This window comes from Pyrus communis, chromosome 2 (assembly GCF_041283825.1).
Source record: "Pyrus communis isolate YQ-2024b chromosome 2, ASM4128382v1, whole genome shotgun sequence".
Taxonomy (NCBI): domain Eukaryota; kingdom Viridiplantae; phylum Streptophyta; class Magnoliopsida; order Rosales; family Rosaceae; genus Pyrus; species Pyrus communis.
This window is the reverse complement of record NC_142566.1, coordinates 27,846,540-27,869,236: the sequence shown is the minus strand read 5'-3', so window position 1 is coordinate 27,869,236 and position 22,697 is coordinate 27,846,540. Positions and strand designations below refer to the sequence as shown.

The window sequence follows — 22,697 nt, the reverse complement described above, 5'->3', positions numbered from 1 at the left end:
TAGAAACACTATTTAACGTTTCCTGCAAGAAACACATATTTGGTACTTTCTGCAAAAAAAACTGAGTCCCTTTAAAAGAACTGCTAAGTTCAGAACGAGTCCTTAATCATTGTTAGTTCTCCAAATATGCACACAGCTTACAATTAGACGAACAAAATTAGTTAAAACAAAAATTACAGCCGAAACCGCTACATGATTCAAAATCTACTGAACATGCATTCAACTACTATACAGTATACACGACTTGTCGATCGCTATCTTCTAGTTCCGTCTCCGGCCGGATTTGGTCTGTCTTCTGGAGTTGGCAGGAGAAGATTGCTTCGAAGGTACAGGCAATACTGTTCCGCCCTTTATGCTGTCCGAGCCCGTCATGTCATCAAGTGTTTTTTGAGCCCGAATATAGACTGTAAGATCTCTAATCTGCGATAACCATCGTTTAAACTTGTTAAGAACCCGACACTACTTCTGAACACTTGCAAACTAGCACAAAATTGGAATTGCAATACCTGTTCTTCCAAATCAACTATCTTTTCCTCTCTTAACCTCAGCGATGCAGCTTCCCTAAAAGAACACGGAGTTTAAATCACGGAAGATACCAATATGGAAGAATTCACTGCCAGTTATAATCACAAACTAATGTGTACCTCTCATCGATTTCCTTCAACTTTCTGCGCCAAGTTTCTTGGTCCTTGATGAGATTGCGGTTGATCTAAGCAGCAAACCCAAAAGCAAGCACAACAAAAATAAAGGACTGTCAGAAAAAAATGTGATTTCACTCGATACAACAATACCTATGCCGAAACCCAAAGCAAAAGTAACATTCAAGAGGATGACATTTACAAACTCACATCTGCAACAGCATTTCTTTCCTCAAGACATTTCTCCAGTTTTGCTTGCAAATCCTGCATCTTGGAATTTACAGCCTTCTCCACCGCTTCTGAAATTGTACTCTCCTTTTTGCTTTTGGCCTCCATGAATAGAGATTCATAATACTGAATTTAAAGAAACAAAACAGACAGGAAAAGATTAAAGAAAATGATTGGAAGTAAAAAGGATTCTAACGAGATCAACAGCCACATTAGGTAGAGGGAAAAGTAAGAACACAAACAAAGGGGTTCAGTGGGGTTTCGTGACAGCTTTACTTGTCTTTGATTCTCAAGTTGACTGGCAACAAGTCGATTATATTCATCTACAATCTGTTGTAGCACAACATCTAAAGTCAGTTATGCTAATAAGAGAACGAAAAATTACGGATGGTGCTAGCTAGAGTACATACAGTGTCAACTCTGCTACTATAGAGGGCCTCACTAATTCCAGAATCAGCACTACATTCCAGTGACATACAACGAGAATCTGTACCATTTATTATTTTTCCATCAACTTTTGATTGGTTCAGGCGGTGAACATAAGCATCACCAACATAATCCCAGATCTGCTGCCTGTCCAACTCAAGAGAATAGCAATGTTGCGTATCCTTCCAGTGCTTAACAGCATGGCCTTCAGTATATCTATTTTGAAGAAGAAAAAAAAAAAAAAAATCATCAATAACTTTCTGTGCATGATAAACCTAATCAACACAACGTCATAGTTCATCAAGTAAATAATACATGAGCTATATTGCTTTCTTGCTTTGGAGACAGAAAAAACCAAAGAAGAAAGAACAATACATCAGTTTTACCTTCCACATCCTACAAAACCACATATTATACAAATCCAGGGGTTCACTGGTATTCCACAGACACAGCAAGCTGGTTTTTCATCCTGCTGCTGACATAGTCGGCAAACCTGGTGACACAGAATATCAAATCAGCAGCCATCCTTCAGAAACCCAACACCAAAACCATATCAAAGTTATGAAGAAGCCAATGGAAATTGAAGCTGAAGTTCATAAACCCAAGACCATAACCGCTGCACAGAGGAAATTTGAAATAACTAAACACCTTTTTCTTTCTTTTAACAAAGACTTTTATCCATTTTTCTACCCAAAAGGAGGTTACAGTTGATTCTTCTTGTGTTATCCCTACTACAGTACAACAAGATGGGACATGAACTAAGAGATTTCAAAAACTCAGAAAAGTATCCCAAAAAAAGGGCTACTTTGAGTGGGATGGTAACAAAGCTGACCCAGTAACCTCCCAACAAGACCTTTAGGTAACCACCAGGTGGTCAACAATCTGCAAAAGCTTGAAGATCAACTAATAAAAGAATAGCAGCATATACGAGAAACAACGAATATTACTACTGCAGTCACCAATGCATATACGAGAAACAACGAATATTACTACTGCAGTCACCAATGCTCTCAACCAAGATCTCTAACAAACTTAGACACGTAAAAGAAATTTTGGAACAAAGAACAACCAACTCACCTGACAAGACAAAGTCCATTTTGAAATGCAGGGACATTGAAACGAATGATCACAAAGTGTACTCACTATTCCACTAGTGTCTGCATCCAATCTCTCTAACATTCAAACAAGTTGAACGAGGTTAGTATAAATATTGGGCATAACCGTTATAACTTTGGGGGGAAAAAAAAACAGCTCCCAGCACACCATAGAAAATGGCGACTCACCAAGGCAAACTGGGCAAGTAGGTAACTCAGTAAATTCGTTCTCTGGAATCTCAGCTACTTCTTCTGATTCTGTGTAGTCCACAGATTGCAGAAACAGGATATGGCACAACTCAGCCTGCAAAATATCAAACCAAAGGAATGGGCAGACATAAGATCACTGTGTATACGATAATAAACCACGCACAAAGTTGAACAGACATAACGAAAGGCTCATTACCTCTCCAGGCGAATACTTCCTCCCATTAAAAGTGCTATAAAATTCACCAGCCGTGTCCCGATTCTTACATTCAATCAAAACACTGTACCTGTCTTCCATTCCATCGTTCCTAATCCAATGAAACAAACACTAACTCAGACTCTTTCGGTGACTAATGAAACAAAAACACAACATAATGAAACGTAAATTGCAAGCAAACATTTCGTTTCAGTCCAAAGTATTGATCTTTTAGATTTTTAGCTCAAATTACAGCTCTTCATTTTCTTTTGCAATTTATTTAAATTTATTAAAATTATCAATGCAAGCTTGTGAATTAATTGAAGCAAAAACACTATCCACATTATTTTGGAAACAAAACCCCAGTTTGCATTTTCCTCAATTTCTTCAGAAACCCAATTCAGGGTTTTGATCAAGCAACCAAACCCGCAACCCCGAATCGAAAGATTAAAAATTTCCTCAACCATTGTACCTGATGAATACGAGTTCGAGGACATGGTCGATGCGGGACCCGCAGAAGCGGATGAAGTCGTCGAAGGAGAGGTAGTTGGGAACGGCAACGACGAAGAGGATGGGAGAGCGAGAGGCGGGGCACGGCAGCGACGACTGTCTGATTTTCCGAAACAAGTGGGCGATTCCTCTTCGCTCGCTGAATTTGGGTTTGGGGGTGGTTTTAGGGTCAGAATTAGCCGCAGCGGTGGTCTTGGAAGTTGTGACGGCGGTGAAGTCGGCGTCTTCGAGGCTGAGAGGATGGTTGGTGTCCACTGAGTGAACTCGGAGGATGAACATGGTGGTTGTGGGCTGACTGAGTCGACTCAGTTGGGGGAAGGAATAATAGAGAAAATGGGATCAAGATTAACAAGCTGCTGATATTCGCGGGAAGAGGCGGTTTTCCCTTTTGTGAGTTTTATTTTATTTTATTTTATTATTTTTAGAAATTCTCTTTTACAAATTATTTATTATTTTTTTTTCCGGATTTTCCGAGTTATTATTAAGAAGTTAAACTTATATTGCTAGCAATATAAATTAAGATGAATACTACCCAACCATAGTATTGAATGACAATATTCTATATTTTTAAATTTACATTAAAGAACAAAAATGAATTTAAACTTGAAACACAGTAAATTAGAGAAAAAAATCCTAATTATCTCGATAGTACACCACTTGCTAACTCATTTATCTTCTTAAATTAACTTTTATATTCTAATATGTCGGGAGTTAGCTCATTTAGAGTGCATTCATCTTTACACTCAAATTTAAATCTTTATTTGGAATATCGTCCATATAAACACTAAACATTTTGTGATTTGATGCAAAACAAAGTAGCCTCGCATTTTGCATAAATTTGGTAGTATGATCCATCGCTCGTATTAAAAATGGAATTTCGTTCAAATAAAGAAAAACAACTAAAATGAAATTGGCCAATGAGAAATATCATTTAAGACAAATAGTAACATACTAATCACCTTCTAATACCTATAAAACGAAAGCTTCTTAATAACAAGTATTTATTGGATGAGTGATGTGATAAATATTTATCGGCCGAATGTGCTCTAAGAAAGGTTGCGTTAGAAATAAAAAAAAGGGTTTCGTCCGTCGTTAGAGTCCGTTACATTCGCATAGGACAAATCCACCGCATTTGAATATTTAACGTCGAAGAAAAAGTCCACAATCCGTCAAGTGCCGTCTAATCAATCGTCTGTTATTTAAACCCCGTGATTAAGCGAAGGGTTTAGTCCTTAAGATTACGCGCTTTCGAAGAAAAGCGAAAAGAGTGCAACAGATACTCCCCCGATCGCTCTCTGCTTTCGCAGCACAGCTCCATTGAGTGATTCCGGCCGTACGGACTCAATCTCTACCGTCTACGGCGGAGACCCAAGTCAAAAGATCTCTCCTTTCATCTTCTACGCTCTCGATCGGCTCCTCCGCAGCCCTGAACAGGGCAGAGGTAAAGTTACTGATAAACCCCTTTTTTTGTTGTTTCTTGGATTCAATCGAGTTCATCAATGGCGCCGAGCACAATTCGCAAGGCGATTGGGGCGGTGAAGGATCAGACAAGCATTAGCCTGGCCAAAGTGGCCGGAAACATAGCGCCGGACCTCGAAGTTCTGGTGGTTAAGGCCACCACCCACGACGAGGACCCGGCTGATGAAAAGTACATAAGGGAGATCATAAACCTGACCGCCCACTCGCGCGGATACGTCACGGCGGCGGTGGCGACTGTGTCGAGGCGTTTGAGCAAAACCCACGATTGGATTGTGGCTCTCAAGGTCCTTATGCTTGTTCATAGGGTTTTGGTTGATGGGCACCCTTCGTTTGCGGAGGAGATTGTGTCTGCAAGTCGGATAGGAGTGCGGTTTCTGAATTTGTCGGCTTTTCGTGACGAGGCGCATTCGGGTTCTTGGGATCATGCCGGGTTTGTGAGGTTTTATGCCATGTATCTTGAGGAGAAGGTGGAGTTTGAGGTTTATGAGAGGAAATCGAGAGGCAGGGAGGGCAGTAGTGGATTCGATCAGGAGAGGGAGAGAGCGAATCGAGAGGAAAGGAGGGAATTTGAGTACGAAAATTATCAGAGTGATCAGGCATTGGAGAGAGAGAAGAGAAGAGAGAGTAAGGATAGTACACCGGTGAGGGAAATGCGGCCGGAGAGGGTGTTGGTGAGGCTGAATGATTTGCTGAGGGTTCTTAATCGGATTTTGGGTTGCAGGCCGGTGGGTGCTGCAAAGAGTAGTAGGTTGGTGATCGTTGCGCTATACGAGGTTGTGAAGGAGAGTTTTAGGCTGTATGTTGAGATATGTGAGGCATTGGGGGTGGTGCTGGATAGGTTTACTGAGATGGATTATGCGGATTGCGCTAAGGCTTTCGATGCTTATGTCAATGGGGCAAAGATGATTGATGAGCTTGTGGGTTTTTATGGTTGGTGTAAGGATATGGGAATTGCACGTTCGTCTGAGTTCCCGGAGGTGCAGAGAATAACTGATAAGCTTTTGAAGTCGCTTGAGGGTTTCTTGAAGGGGAAGACAACGAGGCCAAAGAGTCCTGAGAGAAACAGGGAGGAGAATGTTCAGATTGACGAGGAGGCGAAGCAGGATGTGAATTATGAGGTGAAGGCTCTTCCTCCGCCAGAGATTTACACTGCTTCTCCTCCCCTGCCATCAGAAGTCCGGCCTAAGCCTTTGCAGCATCAGCCTGTGACAGAGGATTTGGTGAATTTGAGGGATGATGGAATCACAGCTGATGAGCAAGGAAACAAATTCGCTTTGGCTTTGTTCTCTGCGGCTCCTACTGCTACTAATACAAATGGGGCCTGGGAAACATTCCCTTCAAATGGAGAGCCTGAAATGACTTCGGCTTGGCAGACACCAGCTGCTGAGAGTGGTAAAGCAGACTGGGAATTGGCATTGGTGGAGACGGCGAGTAATCTGTCAAAACAGAAGGCTGATTTGGCTGGTGGTTTTGATTCATTGTTATTGAGTGGCATGTATGATCAAGGCGCTGTGAAGCACCATGTGAGCGCCTCGCAATTGAGTGGTGGGAGTGCGAGTAGCGTGGCAATGCCGGGGGCAGGCAAGTCCGCTACACCAGTGCTGGCTCTGCCTGCCCCGAATGGGACTGTCCACGCAGTGGGGCAGCAGGACCCGTTTGCCGCCTCCCTCTTAGTGCCTCCTCCGTCATACGTGCAGATGGCAGACATGGAGAGGAAGCAACATTTGCTTTCACAGGAACAACTGCTTTGGCAGCAATATGGAAGAGATGGGATGCAAGGGCAGTTGGGTTTGGCTAAGATTTCTGGCGGCTACTATGGCAGTGCTCCTCAACCGATGATGCCTCAGCCGGGAGGGTACTACTATGCGCCCTATTGACATTGGATGCCTTTCCTCCCCTGAGCAATTTACAGTTTTTGGATAAAGCTTAATGCTGCAGATACCTTCTTATGGTACTTTCTTTTGGAAGACGTTACATCTTTTTTAGGTTCCTTGCCATTGTGCTTATTTCTGGACTTACATGCATTGTATGCACTTTGCAGTTATAACATAAAAGGTTTGGGATTATATATTGAGAGCAAATTTGGGTTTTCAAATATGTGTGATTGGCTTGAGATTTTGTTTGCAATATGCTACAATTTTATTACTTTAGGTATTTTTACTTCTCGCCTACTCTTGGTAATTTTTGGCCTTCCATCTTCTTCAACTCATTTCATTCGACGATTGAAAATTTAGAAAGATGTGTGTGAGAAGAAAAAAAAGATGTGTGGATAGCAATACCCTTATTTAAAAGCTTAGGGTGTAGCAAAAATTGCAAGAAAATGAGGGTTTAGATGTTTTTTCTTAAACTTCAAAAAAAAATATTAGAACTCGTGATTGTATAGCTCACAGTTTTTGTGACGACAACAACAACAAAGCTTTTTTCCCACTAAACGAGATCGGCTATATGAATCCTAGAATGCCTTTGTGCTCGGTTTCACAGTTTTTGTGAACAATAAAAAAATAGATTTTTCAAAATCTTCTATGTGCGTTTTTAAGTAAAATGTTTTAGGCTCAGCCATTTTATTTTTGCACTTGATGTATTGCCGTAGTGTCATGAGTTTTAAACTTTTTTCTGGTAAAAGTTGCAGTTTATAATTTATGGGTTTTTAAAGGAGAAGAGATCATCTCCGGATTTTTTTCATAAAGATTATCGAATTAAGTGATCCGGATTTTTGAAATTTTATCCAACGTTAAAAATTATTATAGATTTTAAGGGGTCAAAATAAGTGAATTATTGGATGAAATTTCAAATATCCGGATCATTTAATCCAACGATCTTGTAGAAGAGATCCGCTTTTTAAAGAAAATGAATAAATAAAAAAAAAAAGTCTGCTACTATACATTACAAAATTCCTTAAACCCAAGCGGGTCACAGACACTCACCAAAACCTCAACCTCGCGCCAATTCACTCCAAGGCTCAACCTCCCTGCACCTGAATATGCATCAAAACGTCGTCGTCTTAGACAACGGCGGCGGCCTAATCAAAGCCGGCCTCGGCGGCGAGCGCGAACCCTCGGCCATTATACCCAACTGTGTGTACCGCCCGATATCCTCCAAGAAATGGGTCCACCCCTCCCCCACCGAGCCCATGGACCTCACCTCCGCCGCCGTCCGCCGCCCAATCGACCGCGGCTACCTAATAAACCCGGACCTCCAGCGGGAGATCTGGGCTAACCTCTTCTCCTCCCTCCTTCGGGTCAACCCGGCTCAATCCTACCTCCTCCTGACGGAGCCCCTCTTCGCCCTCCCCTCCATCCAACGCGCCACCGACGAGCTCGTCTTCGAGGACTTCAACTTCTCGGCGCTCTATGTCGCGAACTCCCCCTCCCTCGCCCACCTTTGCGAGGCCAGCCGCCGCCAAATCAAGGCGCAGTGCAGCCTCGTCGTCGACTGCGGCTTCTCCTTCACGCACGCCGCCCCGGTCTTCCAGAACTTCACCATCAACTACGCCGCCAAGCGGATCGATTTGGGCGGCAAGGCATTGACCAATTACCTCAAGGAGCTCGTCTCTTACCGCTCCGTCAATGTCATGGACGAAACGTTTCTCATCGACGATGTTAAGGAGAAGCTCTGCTTTGTTTCCATGGACGTTGATCGTGACCTCCAGATTGCAAAGTATGTAGCTTTTCTTAATTTTTTTTTTTTTTGTTAGGATTTCTGAATTTAATTTGATTTTGGTTGTGGGTTTGTTGAAGAGACAAGAATCTCATGTCCCAAAATTGAACAATATGTAATGAGTGAGTGATTATACCCTTAATGACATTGAGGCCTTTTGTGATAAAATTCCACCCTTGCTGTGCTAGTGGGTGGTAATGAGTGATTCGACCCATAATGGGGATAGTATCGGTGTTATTAGTAGTTGGCCGCTGGTCCGTTTAACTGAAATCTTGACAGGGTTTTTGTTGTTTTGAAATGGGTGTTTAGGAAACATGGGAAGGACAATCTTTTCAGGTGCACTTATGTGTTGCCTGACGGCATTACGCACACAAAGGGGTTTGTTAAGAACCCAGAGGAGGCGAAGAGATACTTGGCTTTGAGAGATGGTGACAAACTTACAGATGTGGAGAAGAAGATGGATTTGGATCGGATGGAGGTTACAGACAAGTTGGTGAATCGAAAGAAGATTGATTTGAGCAAGAATGTAAACTTTTCTCTTGTGTGTTTGAACGAATTGAACAACTGCTTTGTTTGTTTACTAGTTTTGAGTGTGGTTTGGTGGTTTTCTTGTAGGAATTTGACCTGACAAATGAAAGGTTCCTAGTGCCGGAGATGATCTTCCATCCTGCTGATCTGGGTTTGTTTTGCATTCTTGTTTCTTGTTTCAATTTGGGGTTTTTGTTTACTTTTTGCATTCTTGTTTCATGCTTCAATTTGGGGTTTTTGTTTACTCTTTTTATGCATATACGTTGGATTATGTGTTACTGAATCAATGTTATAATCTCCTTTTCGGGTTCATGTTGGTTGGCGCTTATTACTACTGGTCAGCTTTCGCAAGTTGTTGATATTTGTAGAGCATAGCATTGGAAATATGTTCTTTAGCTGTTTTAATACAAAGTGATGGCGTGTGGTATAGTAATATGGGGATAGTCAGTGTTGATCTTTACTCAGTCCGTTCGGAACTATATGCTTAGTGCGAAGGGAAGTGCTAACTTGGGCCTGTTTTCGCAGGAATGAATCAGGCTGGACTAGCAGAGTGTATTGTTCGAGCTGTCAGTTCCTGCCCACCACATCTACAGCCTGTACTTTATGAAAAGTGACCTTTCAAGCTCTGCATTTTTCTTGAGGAAAATAGAAAAGACTTCGTTTTTTGATACTTACTAACGTGTCTGAGTTGCGTTGGCAGCATTCTCTTAACAGGTGGAAGCACTCTATTTCCTCGACTAGCTGATAGACTGTATGGCACTGGTCACTTTTCCATTTAAATGTGCAAGATCAAAATTCATACGAAAACATTCTTTCAGACTTTTAAGTTTTTATTGATATTTTGCAGAGAGAGGGAGCTGCGGCCTCTTGTTCCTGATGACTATCCAGTGAAGATAACTCCTCAAGAAGAGTAACGTTTCTCCTTATACCTACTTGCATTTTTTCGACTTAAAAAAAATGATACCACTTGACGTTTTATTAAAAAATTTCATGTTTCTCCAGCCCCATACTAAGCGTTTGGAGGGGAGGATCTATCTTAGCATCAAGTCCGGATTTTGAAGCAGTGTGTGTCACTAAGGCTGAGTACGAGGAGCTTGGATCTGCTCGGTGTCGCAGGAGATTCTTTTAACAAGTGCATTTAATCTTGAAGGGTATGCTATCTGAAGACCATCATCACCTTTCACTGTAATTTACCGTGTCGTTCTGTTTGGTTGAGAAGATTATTAGTGATGGAGTTAAACTATATCACCCGTTTTAAATTTTCTGGACAGCAGCTTTGGCAAGCAAATAGTCCACAAGGGAAAATGCAGCTAATGCGCCTGTCACTTTTTGTTGTCACCATTCACCAGTCACCGCTGAAGAAAAGGAAGTAGAAGCAGGCTTCGCAGCTTCAAGTACTAGCAGTGGCACGCTCGCAACTAACACAAACATTTTTTTCCCGACGTCTTTGTTGGTAGAAATCGAGCTGGAAGATTTGAGGTTCGTCCCACTTGCCACGGAAGCCTGCCTACCCTATCCAGAGAACCGATTATTGTTGTGGACTGGATTTGCGTATCAGAGGAAGTGTCCAGGAGACGGCGACTCCTTGGCCGTCAGAAGCTGCATCCGGGTGTCTTTTAAATCAAAGTCGTATTTGATCTCAGCTTTCTGTAAGCTTTAATCTAGCGGTCCAAATCAAGGTGAAAAACATATCGTATTAAAGCACACCCAAGATTCAAGCGATTCAAAGCATTTTCGACTATCAGATTGAATGAATTCAAGATATGACAAAAAATTAACAAAGGTGCAGAAGGCAAAATTAGGTGTATGAATGGCACTATCGTTGACATATTAGCGTATTCCATACGAGCTCCTGCCCCTCAGCATCTTGAAAAAGAAATATTTAATAGTAAAATTCCAAATAGCATAGCATTCGATCTCTTTTCGTAATGAAGAAATAACATCATTACATACATTTTCTACCAAAAAAATTTCCTATACTTTGAGATTTGTCCTCTGAAAATTTTTCTACGCTTACAACATTTTCGAGTAATATACCATATACTCCTCTCCCAGTCGATTACTACCCCCAAGAAATCGATTTTTCGTGTCCTGGCTCCCGTAAGAGCATTGTACGATACAAGGGATTTCTTCAACCTGCTTCAAATTTAACCTAACGTCGAACCGTATGCAATGTAAAATATGGACAAGTTAAAGGACTGGATTGTAATCAAGTGACTAGGGCCGATCCCTTCATTCAGCGAATGGTTGCGAGTCCATGCATAGATGCACCAGTTTCCTTTGGTACTGCCCGTAATATTCGCTGACTGCCATAACGTCTTCGCTCTCAGGGCCTAACGCAGGCAAGTTGAGCAGCTTGTCCTTGATCAAAGAACTAGATTCATCGTCGCAGTTGCTTAAATCAGAGATTAAGTTGGCATGAACTTCTCGGCAAGCAAGGATGAACATAGCGGCCGTGTCAGGTTGTTGGGCCTCACGAAGTGCTGCCAACGCCTCTTGTAGTGCACCAGCTGCAACATACAAAATGAGGGCCCTCCATATGTTGTGTTCAGCACGAAGGACGTGCGAAGCCCATCTTAGCAACACCCTGGAAGAACATCAATACGCACAACTCAGCTACCATAACGACAAAAATCAGGGGACTAGTAATCGTGCAAGTTAGGCAAAAGGTAAGCCGCAAAGATGGTGATGACCAATGAGTTTACATAAAGTGAAGACACATTATGGATTTGTGATATCAAAAGAAATATACCGGGAAGGCTTAAAATAGCAAGCTAATCAATTAAAGTACACAGATGAAACTGGAGATGACAAAGGAGGCCTCAGAAACGATAAAAAGAAAGCAAATAACCTTGCATGGTCGGATCCTTTTAAATGCGTAGCAGCTAAAGTTGCAGCATCAGTCCAGCACCCAGCATCTTGTAGCTGCATAACAGATGACATAGTAATTAGTACATAAAAGCGTCGTGTAAACCATTTTTTAGTGCTTGATATCAAAAGAAATCTCACAACTTAGTTAACTGGGTTTGCAGTAAATTTGTGTAAAGCAGAACCTAACCTGAGAACACGCTTCCTGATACCTTCCAACAGCGCAAAGAAGATGAGTACCAGACAACGACCTGTCAGTCCTGACCATGTTGGCTGCAACAACCTAATAATATAAAAGTATTGAAAATCCTGAGACAAACAACTTTATTCCAGCGATAACATGCATTTGATGCCATGAGTTGATCCAAGTAAGTTAAAACACCTTGACGGCAAGTTCAAGGAGAGACTTTGACACGGCAGAAGAAAGAGCTACAGCGCGTAAAGCATTTGCAGAGAAGTAATTGCTCTCCGGAGGAGTGGAAAGCAATAAACTAACCGCAGCTTCTAAGTTGCCAACTGAGACAAGCCTATATCATCAAGAACATAAAGTAAATCAAAAACCTCCGAAATGGAAAATTTTGCTTTCTTTTTGAAGCCTAAAGTTTTACATGTACAAGTAACTGGGCAATTTGGGTATTTGGCATGTTGCCAGAGACGAAGATGACAGGAAGGATGGAACTTGGCAAAAATTAGGTTTCCTGTACATTTTCTCATGCACATGTGCTTATATGCTTTGAAACATATGGAATTCTACCAAGCAATTAAATATTCAACCAATAGCAACTAAACCAGCCTGCATCAACTCTTACTTAAACATACTCAGCAGTTAGTTTGGCAGTTCTTCTAAGAAATAAGAATGATATGGAATACTCACTCATGTACACGATTCTGAATAGCATCTTCTCCCTCCAACTTCTCATGCCAAGGAATGCGTTCACTGGCATTTGCCCATAAATCCTCTGGCTCAAAAGCCAATAACCTGAGCTGACCTTGATTCTGCTAACCATAGAAGTCGATAAATTACAGAGATGTTCAAAGCTTATGTGGAGGAAAAAATCACACAACAGTTAGAATTGAAGAGCACAAGATATAGGAGAGATGTGAGGTAACGTAGCGACCTAGCTTAAAAACTTGTACACAAAACTTGAGAATAATATCATCCAGAAATGTCGCTTACCATTTCATCTTTCTTTTCTGTTCCAGACACTGACTTTCCTTTTGATGTTATCCTACTCAGCATAGATGCATCATCAATCTCTGGAATGGGTGCTGACGCAGGGGTTTTTTGTGGAGACTTATTTACCATCTTATTCATCAAATGGTTAAGAGCATGAGGCAGTTGTAGCCAGAAAAGAGCTTCTGAGGATTCACCAAAAATTGCAGCAGCAAAAGCAAATCTCACAGAAAAACCTTTGTTAACCACCATTGCATATAATTTTGCCCTCTCATCATCCAGTATGCAGCCTGGGGAAATATAACATTTATAATATAAGAGAAAAGAACACAAAATAATACGACACTTAGATATAGCTCCGCATGAGTAGAAACATCACAAGAAACACAGAGGACCCACCTTCTTTACGATAAGGTTCTAAGACTTTAAGCAGCAATTCTGGTACCACAGGGTCACCAATAGGTGGTAAATCGATCATGTAACTTCGAAGATCCCCATTGGACTTGGGAGTCCCTGGAATTTTGTGAGGCCTCTTATCTAAAGTCGTACTGCAAGTATTAAACCAAGAGGGCTCGACACCCAATTGTAAGATCACTCTTAATGCCTGTAACAAAGAAATCAATAAATTCCAGTTGGTCAAAACTGAATCTCTACTATCTTCTGTTAACAATAAAACATAAAACATAAAGTAGGCTATGTGGTTATTGATTCAGAACCACACTCAACTTTTCCAGTACATTCTGCTATTTTCAGTATACAATTTGGTTAGGAACTCTCTTCTAACAAGAACTAGGTCCATAAGGTTGCAGATTAGCATATAAGAACGAACATAAAACTCCAGTTGTCAAAGGGCACGATTGACTAATAATCAACAGAACTGGAATAGATAAGATATTGCTATCCTGAAATAAAATAGAAGGAAAATGGAAATTAAAAATCATTGTTACCAGGGCATGTGGTGTCGGAAGCAGTATAGGAGAGCATAGAGGCATAGGACGGAACCTCTCTTTTATAGATCTGGGCTGGTGGGTATGACCAAGTTTTTTGTCAATTCTGCATAAGAGTAAGATTGTTAAAGCACAGAACTGACGACTCCCATACAGGCCATCCGCATTCCCCCCTCCCCAATACTTAAATAACCTGAGATATAAGGAAATTCCTCAACAAAGTTTGAAACATACATATTAATCTCAACAAGGCGAAAGCTACTATCAGCTCCAGCTATGCACAATAACAGTGGATCACTTTTGTCAGTCCGCAAAGGCAACCAATCAAGTTCCAACACAAGGGTTCCAGGAAATTGAGGCTGTAGAAGAGAACTGGCTAATGGGTCCGGAGAATCCTGCAATTAGAAAACATGTAGAGAGTTATGGAAAAATGATAAGAAAAGTCATCTAGACAAACCATATAAATATTTCTTTTATACTTACAAGGTCAAATACTGAAAATTTATTGTCATAGAATAGTACAGCAACGCGCCCCCTACTGCGGTCTCCAGGCACAACAGGTGAGAATTTAATTCGCCGGATACCTTCTCTGTGAGTGTTAAACGAAGAAGAATGTCCAGTAGTTACATCCCACCAGCGAATATTTCCTGATCTGTCCCCCATAACCTGAAAATAATTTACAGAAAATATTGAAACGATCTGATATAAAATACCAATTAGATGAAAAGAATACAAAATTTTTGATACATACTACATGAGGCAACCGGTAGGCCATGGCAGTAATTAGTCCATCCGATGAGATAAATGAAGAAGAAGGCCATTTCGGTCTAGAAACAAGCAACAAAGAACCACAATGAGAAAAACTTATTGACATGAAATAATAGTTCATACGAGGGTAAATGCTAAGATTGAAAGTAGAAATACACCTGAAGTCACGGATCCTTCTCCCATGAACCTCAAAAACACCAAGAGCACCATTTGCTAGTGCAAATGCAAAGCTTTCAGAAGTGTCATCTTGAGATCCATCTGAGCTCTCTGCATTTCAGGGAAGAAGAAACTTTATTTTTGTTTACTTATACAATCCAATAATACAGAAGTAACTCATATGGACCAAAAACCAGTATACATATTATAGAAGCTTATCAAGTAAATAAGCTCACTGGAATCAGATGATGCCTTTGTTGGAGAGGATGTCCCATCTGATGCCACAGATGTGTGATCTTTGGGGGATGATGATGATTGCTTAGCAGGTCCATTTTGAGCAGGTCGGGGAACTGCTGGGAGGGTCCATTCCAAAACCGTAAATGGAAGAGCTAATGATCTAAGCTACACGAGACACAGACCGTAATAAATACCAAGATGAGGAATCAAAATCTTAACCTCTCCACTGCGAAAAGTTGTGAAATGCATAAAATAAGAAAAGGCATGCTTTCGTAGTAGTTTGAGCTTTGACAATCGTGAGGTTTCTGTTTAATGTAGTTGAAACAATCATTTTCTGGAAAATATGTCAAGTTGGAATGTGAAATAACCAAAGAAAATAGCAAACTTACCATTATAGGACTCTTTGTCATTGCCCAAACCTCTACTGGTGCATCACGAAGTAAAATAAGAAGGTACCTGCCATTTTGTCAACAGCATAAGCAAAATGTTACATTGTGTAGCTCAGGAAGCTATGAAGAATAACAACTGATGTATGAAAGCAAGGGGAAGCAAAAAGCACTAAGTTAGAGACATGTGATCAAAATAGTCCAATTTACCATATTGAGCCAAGAAGCAAAAAATATTTTATTAAATTAATATCTAAAATAGACGACGAAGTATAGTCAAAAGTGAACACTTCAAGTTTCTTTTCAGCTAAGTATCATTAAAATTTGATAAAACCAAAAACATGACACAGAACAGAATATATAGGACTCAACTAATAACCATAAAAAAAGACAAGAATCTGGGTCTGAAGTCAACCTCCCAGAGGATGAGGCTCTTAATGCTCTTATGGGTGCACGTTCAGGCTTTTGCAAAATCCGGAATTGTCTATTTAGGCCACTTCTAGCACAGGTCACAATGAGCCTGTTGATGAAACCTCCAGATTTTTCACTCACCTAAATATATATATATAAAAATAAAAAATAAAAAAAATAAAAAGTCATGCTACATATAATGATCAACACACATTGATAATTATTTATAAATAGAAAAAAAAGAGGAAAAAATACCAATCAAGGATAATGCTGAGCATAAAAGCACTAAGTAGTAGATGCATCAAACAATTAATGTGATGTTTGAATTCATCGCAACGTACCTGACTGTATGAAAATGAAACCAGTCTGGAATTTCCAAGCCATCTTAATCCCCTAACAGTACCATTATGAACAGAAAAACTTGCAGCGACAGCATTGGCAGAAACATCAACAACGTCAACTGTCCCACTTTGAGTTCCCAAAGCAACCAATGGAACAGCTACAACAGGATAGTTCCCCCCACCTTCATACATAATCAACTTACATGGTATCATAATTTCTCCGAAATGATGCTAACTCAAAATATAAAATCAACATATACAGTAGATTAGTGACAAGATTAACTAACGGCCCAAAGTAGCTGTTGAAGAAGGTGAAGGTACAGCTAGCATAGTCACTGCTGAAGAAAGAAGCTGAAGCTGTCCAACTAAGCTAATCTGCATCAGTAAGTTGGCTTTGTAAGCATGCAGGCATGTAGTTTCAAATCTGCAATATCGGGGATTGGTTGCAAACTTATATGTCATTTTGAATGAACTGAATTTACGGATAGATATGACAGAAAGTACACAAAACAAAACCAGCTGTGTTCTGAACTATATGCAACGATAAAAAACATATGTTATAGCGCCTGTGTACATGTACGGGTGGGCGTGTGTGTCGTTTTGGGTTATCTAAACAAAGTTGTGTACCAATTAATACATAGATATATTTAATAAGACGGCGAGTGGGAATTACATCTACTGATCCAAGTCACATCCATTGTTCAAGTTATACTATATTCTCCAGCCAGAAAACCATCCAGTTAAAACCATTAACCATGAAAAAATAAAAGTTGGAAGAAACTACAAATGAACCTTTAGTGACAAGTCTGTATGGCTGACAATAGAATTTGAAGGTCGGCTTCTATCACCACTGATCTTTTCTATTTGTTTACCGGCTTCCATGTCAAGTCCTCCGGTAGAAGAAACTATAATGTTTGTATTTGTCCCAGGAACTGGCACTTCACTGATACCCAAGTTTGTGTCATCCTTTCGATTATCTTCAAGCCCTTCAGCAGTCAAAAGCCAGTTCCATATTTTTCCATCATCAGAAATTGAGATCAAATGCGTTTTAGAAACAAGAAGAGGTTCATCACAGAAATCAAAAGGATTATCGAAATCCACGTCAGGGAAAGGAGAATGAGGCACATCATCAGAGTAAATCTTGCCGACATTCTGGAGGGTCGAATCTGATTGGGAGATGACAAGAGCAAGCAACGAAGGAGAAGGGACAGATGTGCCAATTGACGGCATCAGCTCTTCCATTGAACACATTATGTGTACCTGCTCTCCTCTGCACACATATACAATATGCATAATAAGTATAATACATTACTACATTTCGGTTTTTTGATCTAAACACTTCATAAACTTTGCCCGAAAATGGTTCAAATGCCTATAGATTCCAATACAATTTCACATTCTACATCCTACATTTGATCAATGGAAATTGAAAAGGCCACAATCAATCGAATTTCAAAAGACTCACTCTTTTCGGCGCCAAGTACTGAGCTTCCCGTCAAGATGAGCGCAGTAGAGGAACTCGTGATTCGGATCCGGAAGCACATCGAGAAGCTTGCCGCAGCCGCGAGGCAATGTGGCAGAGAAAAGCGGCGTCTCATACTGCAAATCGAACACCACCAGCTCCCTCGGGAACGAGACGAAAAGAATGTGCCGCCACTGTGGCGAGAATGCGAACCTCACGGCGTAGATCGGGAACGCCGCCGAGGCCGACGACGAGTTCCCGGAGACTCCACCGGCCAAGTCCCTCTCCAGCTTCAGCAACTCGGTGGAGTCAGTCCGAATCTGAAGCTCCTTGATGACGACATCGGATTCTGTCTCGCCTAACACGGTGACAGAGAGCAGGAATCCTTTGAGCCCGACGACACAGAAATGGCGCGAATCGAAGGGGTCACAGCGGATGCAGGAGAGAATTTCAGGCGCCGCGTCGTATTTCCAGAAGCATCGGCCGGTGGAGCTGTTGTAGAGGGAGAGGGAGGAGAATCCGGAGATGGAGGCGAGGAGGTAGGAGTCGGGTCGGGCCTGGACCCACGCGAGGTCCTGGATGGCGAGTTTGGAGGGGGAGGAGTCGGTATCAAACCAGAGGACGGGAGACTTGAGGCGGAGGTCGAGGAGGGCGATGCGGCCCTGGCGATCGCCGGCGGAGAGGAGGAGGTGGGAGCTGGAAGGCTCGGTGGAGAGGAGGTCGCGGCGGAGAGGGAGCGGGGTCCAGCGGACGGAGGTGACGAAAGGCGAGAGAGACGATGACGTGGAGGAGGATGTGGGAGGTGGCATAGGGATGCTGACAACGAGCTGCATTGAGCGGGCATCGAGGACGGAGATGGAGCTGCCGGAGGGGAATGCGAGGAGGCCGGAGAGGCTAAGGTCGGCGGATCCGAAGTTGTTGCGGCTGGGCGGGCCCGGCAGCATGCAGTCCCAACAGTCCTGGACCGTGGACGCCGTCGAAGCTCTAGGGCTCGACATTGTTGCGTTGTGTCCGACTTTCTTCGTCTACCGCTGCGACTTCAAGTATATCGACATTTCGGACACACAGCGAGAACAACGTTCGGTGTTTTCATCTTTATTTTTTATTTATAAATAAATAAAAAAAAAAATATATATATATATATATATTGTAAATGTTAGTAAATTAAATAATTAATTATTTAGAGAAAAAAAAGGGGATTGAATCTGTCTATAGACATAATGTTTTCTGTAAATGCTGTAAAGCATTGTCTACATATTATTTGTTAAAATTATAGTTAATGTAAGGTTTCTTTTTAATTCTTCTTCATTTCTTAAAGTAATTTTCTCCTTCATTAAAATTTTTATAAAATGTAGTTATTTAAAGAATTATATTGACATTCTAAATTTTTATATTTAAAAAATATATTTATGAAGAATGCATACTTATAGTGCTAATAATTTTTTTTTTTTTATTTACTTTATTACTATAATTTAATTAAAGAAAAATTAATGAAAAAAACTTGAAAACTTTGAGTTTTAACGATAAAGACAAAATAAAGAGTAAAGTGAATAGTAACAAGATTGATTTTTGGGTAAAGTACAAAAAACTACATCAACTATTGAGGTCACGGCAGTTTTATACATCCGTCAATTTTTCTGTTAGTTTTTTTGTTAAGTGTTGACGTGACAAGAGACGGGGACTAGTCACTTATCCAACTAGATTAAAAATAATAAAATATATTTGTAATAATTAAATATTAAAAAATTAAGAATAAAAAAACAAAAAAAAAATTCCTAGGGGTACGGCATCCCCTTCCCTTCACCCGCACCAATTTCAATTTTTTTTTTGTTCATCTCTCTCCTCCTTCTTCTTCTTCTCCTGGGCCGAAATTGGATTTGTCACTTTTTTTTTTTTTTTTTTCCCGTTCTTCTTCTCTCTCCTTCTTCTTGGGCCGAAACTGGGTATGAATTTTTTTTTTTGTTTTTGTTTTTTGTTTTTTTTTGTTTTTGTTTTTTGTTTTTTTTTTTTTTTTTTTTTTTGTTTTTGCGTTGCAAGTAGAGGGAAAAGGGGGACGAAGATGAAGATGGGGAGGAGACAGAGAGGGTTTTTCTTCTTCTTGGGCCGAAACTAGGTTCGAAATTTTATTTTTTTATTTTATTTTATTGTTTCTGAGTTGCAGGTAGAGGGGAAAGGGGAAGAAGATGAAGATGGGGGAGGAGAGATGAGTGCGCGTTGGCTTGGTTGGGGGGGGGGGACGAATTGGGTCGGGTTGGGGTTTGTTTTTTTTTTTTTTTTTTTCTTTTCTCCTTCTTCTTCTTCTTCTTCCACAGGAGGGGATGTTTTAATTTTTTTTCCTTCTTCTTCTTCATTCTTCTGGGTTGCAGTTTGGGTTTTTTTTTTTTTCTCCTCCTCCTCTTCTTCCTCTTTGCCTCCTCCTTCTTCTTCTTCCGCGGGCGGGGTTGAGTTGATGGGTTTTCTTCTTCCTCCTTCTCCTTCTTCTTCTCCTTCTTCTTCCTTCTTCTAGGATTTTTTTTTTTTTTTTTTTTTGGGTTACAGTTTCCATTTTTTTTTTTTTCCTCCTCCTTCTCTTGGGGGGGGGGGGTTGGGTTTTCAAATTTTTTTTTTTTTTTTTTTTTTTTGTTTTTGTGTTAAGGATTAAGTAGGAAGAAGATGAAGATGGGGAAGAGAGAGAAGGGGGAAGGGACGACCAAGTTTTTATTTTTTATTTTTTATTTTATACTTTTATTTATTATTTTAATATTTAAAAATATTAAATATTTTTTTTTACTTTTTAATAATTTTTTAATAGAAAGTGGGTTCCGAATCAAGTTATGTCAGCACTTAACAAAAAAAGGTCTGACATTGTCACAAATTCGTAAGATGATGTATGATATTGTCAATTTTAGGTATGAAATTGTCGTGACACCAATAGTTAAGGTTGTTTTTTGTACTTTACCCTTGATTTTTTAGTGTAAAAAAATGATTTTTCGTTAAAGTTCCCTTTAATTAATGCTAGTTAAAATTTGGAATAGTATAAATTGTATAATATTTGTTTATGTTCAGGCACTCTTACAAAGAAATGACCTTATTCTATTCAGCCTCAAGCATTACACTTCGAGTTGAATTATGAAATAATATGCGCTTACTTTCCCAGTGATGGAGGAAGTTTTTGGCATGGACGCTCATATAGTATGGTTATCCGACCAAAGATTTAGCGAGTGAGACTAAAAGAGGGGTCGATGGGGTGGAACGAATGCGCTTAGATAATTTTTATGTTTTGATTGAACGAGTGATGTGATTCATCCGGACAGAATTTCTTCAAACATTGGGCTTGATGGCATGGTGATGCAGAAGAGAGTCGTCGGAGTTAAGGGTCTAATCCATAACAATGGTCCAATTGAATATGGTTCAGTAATCCAATGGCCCTGTTCTGTTGAAAAGGAGATGAAAACAATGTTCATTGAATCAAATTGAGATTTTATTTGAACCTTTGTGTCTGGAGGGGAATGATTCGAAGATTCGGATCATTCATTTTAAATTCTACAGTCCTTATTAGTCCATCTATTCGTCAACTTCATACAAATTAAGGATTTAGATCTCTCTCCTCCATTTGAACGATTCAAATTTCTCGATCTGTCAATTCTTGAAAGCGAGGAATTCCATTGAATCAACATTTATGGCGACCAATTCAGACTGTAGCTTTCTCTGTGGGCCATGGCAAAATTAAAATACAATGTTGAAATTTTGAATACATTTGGTACGTAAAAACAAAAACCAAAAAAACAAAGAAACGTTTGGAAGCTTTCCTTTTCACCTGCATGACAAAGATTAAATTAAGGTTTATCAACATTGTGGTCCGTCCTAACATTTCACTAATAATTTTGGTAGGGTTGTACGGACAAGTATTCTTTTCAGATTTTCTTTATGAGGATCCAGATATCAATTAATTGTGTTCGTTTATCATACATCGTGTGATTAATTTTCGTTAGTACTATTTATATTCAATTTTAAATTAAAATTTTAAAATGATTTCTAACTGCACGATATACGATAAACGGACACGATTGATTGATCATCTGGATCCTCACAAAGAGGATCCGAAGAGAATCCTATTCCGGGTTGTATGATTAGGGTAACTTTAACAATGAATATGGAGTCGAATGGTATTGTATTTAACTAATTATTCTGAAAAGGTTGTCACAAGTACAACTCTTATAACCAGGATCTCCAGATTCTTTTGATGAGAATTCTAGGAATTTGTAAATCGTGTTTGTTCATCGTACATTGTGCCGTCAATTATTGTCAGGTACTGTTTGTATTTAACTTTAAATAAAAATATTTAAAATGATTTATGGCTACACGATATACAATAAACGGATATGATTTAAGAATTCCGGGAATCCTCACAAAGAGGATCCGGCAAGGATCCGGATTCCTCTTATAATGAATAAGATTAGAATAGAGTTGGATGAAACTAAAACACGAATTCTGTGCTTTTGTGAGTGAGAATAATGTCGTATAAATAATGTGGTTGAACAACCTTGTTCAAGTTTATTTTTTAAATTGAGATGAATGTAAGTCCCACATTGAAAACTTGATAGAACTCCAAGCTTGCTGGATTTTGGAAGTGGTTAAGTCAGAGACAGTTTTGATGTGATTAGTAGCTAGTCATGAATTAAACTTTGAAATGTTGATTTAGTTTAATCAATGATACTCATAATATCTATGCATCATGATGTATGTTATTTACAAAATTAAAGGCTAACTATCAACACTCTTGATATTGTTTCGATAACATGTCGGTATTACGAGACAATGGTCAGGTGTAGATCTATCATGCAATATAAGCTCTGGAGAAAGGCAACCGGCCAAAAAAACTAATATGAAAAGAAACACGTGTAGTTGTACTTGAAAGTTAGTTGGCAATTGGGACTGCTCAGAAATTGGAGGGACTGGGTGTACAAGGCAGAAGTAGAAGGGTTCCAAGCCTCATGGCCTACTA

The 22,697-nt window shown here is 40.0% G+C and overlaps 3 protein-coding genes, 1 long non-coding RNA gene and 1 pseudogene across 10 annotated transcripts; 3 read left to right on the top strand and 2 right to left on the bottom strand.

The window, feature by feature from the left end:
• Window positions 1-84: 84 nt before the first annotated feature.
• LOC137746677 (BRAP2 RING ZnF UBP domain-containing protein 1) lies at window positions 85-3,674 on the bottom strand. The gene is made up of 11 exons (XM_068486681.2): window positions 3,262-3,674; window positions 2,793-2,901; window positions 2,576-2,690; window positions 2,370-2,464; window positions 1,679-1,785; window positions 1,277-1,508; window positions 1,143-1,196; window positions 849-992; window positions 645-709; window positions 507-561; window positions 85-420 (listed from the first exon to the last, which is right to left on the bottom strand). Exons 1-11 carry the CDS (start codon window positions 3,576-3,578, stop codon window positions 262-264), a joined length of 1,452 nt encoding a protein of 483 aa, XP_068342782.2. The 5' UTR covers window positions 3,579-3,674; the 3' UTR covers window positions 85-261.
• On the top strand, window positions 3,614-6,873 carry LOC137747527 (putative clathrin assembly protein At2g25430 pseudogene; annotated as a pseudogene). Its single transcript, XR_015960192.1, has one exon. The product of XR_015960192.1 is annotated as a putative clathrin assembly protein At2g25430 pseudogene (transcript).
• Window positions 6,874-7,648: 775 nt separating this feature from the next.
• LOC137747313 (actin-related protein 6) lies at window positions 7,649-10,745 on the top strand. 2 transcript variants are annotated; one of them, XM_068487406.2, is made up of 8 exons: window positions 7,649-8,435; window positions 8,745-8,961; window positions 9,051-9,114; window positions 9,489-9,573; window positions 9,664-9,714; window positions 9,811-9,873; window positions 9,966-10,114; window positions 10,238-10,745. In XM_068487406.2, the coding sequence occupies exons 1-7, from the start codon at window positions 7,759-7,761 to the stop codon at window positions 10,090-10,092; spliced, it is 1,284 nt and encodes a 427-aa protein (XP_068343507.2). In that variant the 5' UTR covers window positions 7,649-7,758; the 3' UTR covers window positions 10,093-10,114; window positions 10,238-10,745. The 2 variants fall into 2 exon arrangements, with proteins under 2 accessions (XP_068343507.2, XP_088546185.1); XM_088690059.1 differs by having other exon boundaries at window positions 10,235-10,745.
• An 85-nt stretch (window positions 10,746-10,830) lies between these two features.
• On the bottom strand, window positions 10,831-18,810 carry LOC137747312 (uncharacterized). 5 transcript variants are annotated; one of them, XM_068487403.2, is made up of 19 exons: window positions 17,717-18,810; window positions 17,044-17,521; window positions 16,539-16,626; window positions 16,252-16,433; window positions 15,915-16,051; window positions 15,503-15,569; window positions 15,113-15,278; window positions 14,879-14,987; window positions 14,704-14,779; window positions 14,436-14,618; window positions 14,187-14,347; window positions 13,953-14,058; window positions 13,405-13,609; window positions 13,009-13,295; window positions 12,706-12,830; window positions 12,214-12,358; window positions 12,022-12,114; window positions 11,815-11,888; window positions 10,831-11,550 (listed from the first exon to the last, which is right to left on the bottom strand). In XM_068487403.2, the coding sequence occupies exons 1-19, from the start codon at window positions 18,709-18,711 to the stop codon at window positions 11,196-11,198; spliced, it is 4,032 nt and encodes a 1,343-aa protein (XP_068343504.2). In that variant the 5' UTR covers window positions 18,712-18,810; the 3' UTR covers window positions 10,831-11,195. The 5 variants fall into 5 exon arrangements, with proteins under 5 accessions (XP_068343504.2, XP_088546183.1, XP_068343505.2 ...); XM_088690057.1 differs by having other exon boundaries at window positions 12,220-12,358; XM_068487404.2 differs by having other exon boundaries at window positions 12,706-12,827.
• Window positions 18,811-19,605: 795 nt separating this feature from the next.
• LOC148698866 (uncharacterized) lies at window positions 19,606-21,182 on the top strand. The gene is made up of 2 exons (XR_015952372.1): window positions 19,606-19,826; window positions 20,759-21,182. It is a non-coding gene; the product is annotated as an uncharacterized LOC148698866 (long non-coding RNA).
• The last annotated feature ends 1,515 nt before the right edge of the window (window positions 21,183-22,697 follow it).

What these genes read in the sequence shown, in the direction of transcription:
- LOC137746677 (XM_068486681.2), bottom strand. Translation starts at nt 3,578, where the DNA reads ATGTTCATCCTCCGAGTTCACTCAGTGGACACCAACCATCCTCTCAGC. An exon ending in AATGGACTTTGTCTTGTCAG is followed by an intron (nt 1,786 to 2,369) that starts GTGAGTTGGTTG and finishes CTGTGTCACCAG; the next exon opens with GTTTGCCGACTATGTCAGCA. An exon ending in TTGAAGGAAATCGATGAGAG is followed by an intron (nt 562 to 644) that starts GTACACATTAGT and finishes GTGTTCTTTTAG; the next exon opens with GGAAGCTGCATCGCTGAGGT.
- LOC137747313 (XM_068487406.2), top strand. Translation starts at nt 7,759, where the DNA reads ATGCATCAAAACGTCGTCGTCTTAGACAACGGCGGCGGCCTAATCAAA. An exon ending in AGATTGATTTGAGCAAGAAT is followed by an intron (nt 8,962 to 9,050) that starts GTAAACTTTTCT and finishes GTTTTCTTGTAG; the next exon opens with GAATTTGACCTGACAAATGA. An exon ending in CTTCCATCCTGCTGATCTGG is followed by an intron (nt 9,115 to 9,488) that starts GTTTGTTTTGCA and finishes CTGTTTTCGCAG; the next exon opens with GAATGAATCAGGCTGGACTA.
- LOC137747312 (XM_068487403.2), bottom strand. Translation starts at nt 18,711, where the DNA reads ATGTCGAGCCCTAGAGCTTCGACGGCGTCCACGGTCCAGGACTGTTGG. An exon ending in CGCCTTGTTGAGATTAATAT is followed by an intron (nt 14,059 to 14,186) that starts GTATGTTTCAAA and finishes ACTCTTATGCAG; the next exon opens with AATTGACAAAAAACTTGGTC. An exon ending in CAGAAAAGAAAGATGAAATG is followed by an intron (nt 12,831 to 13,008) that starts GTAAGCGACATT and finishes TTCTATGGTTAG; the next exon opens with CAGAATCAAGGTCAGCTCAG.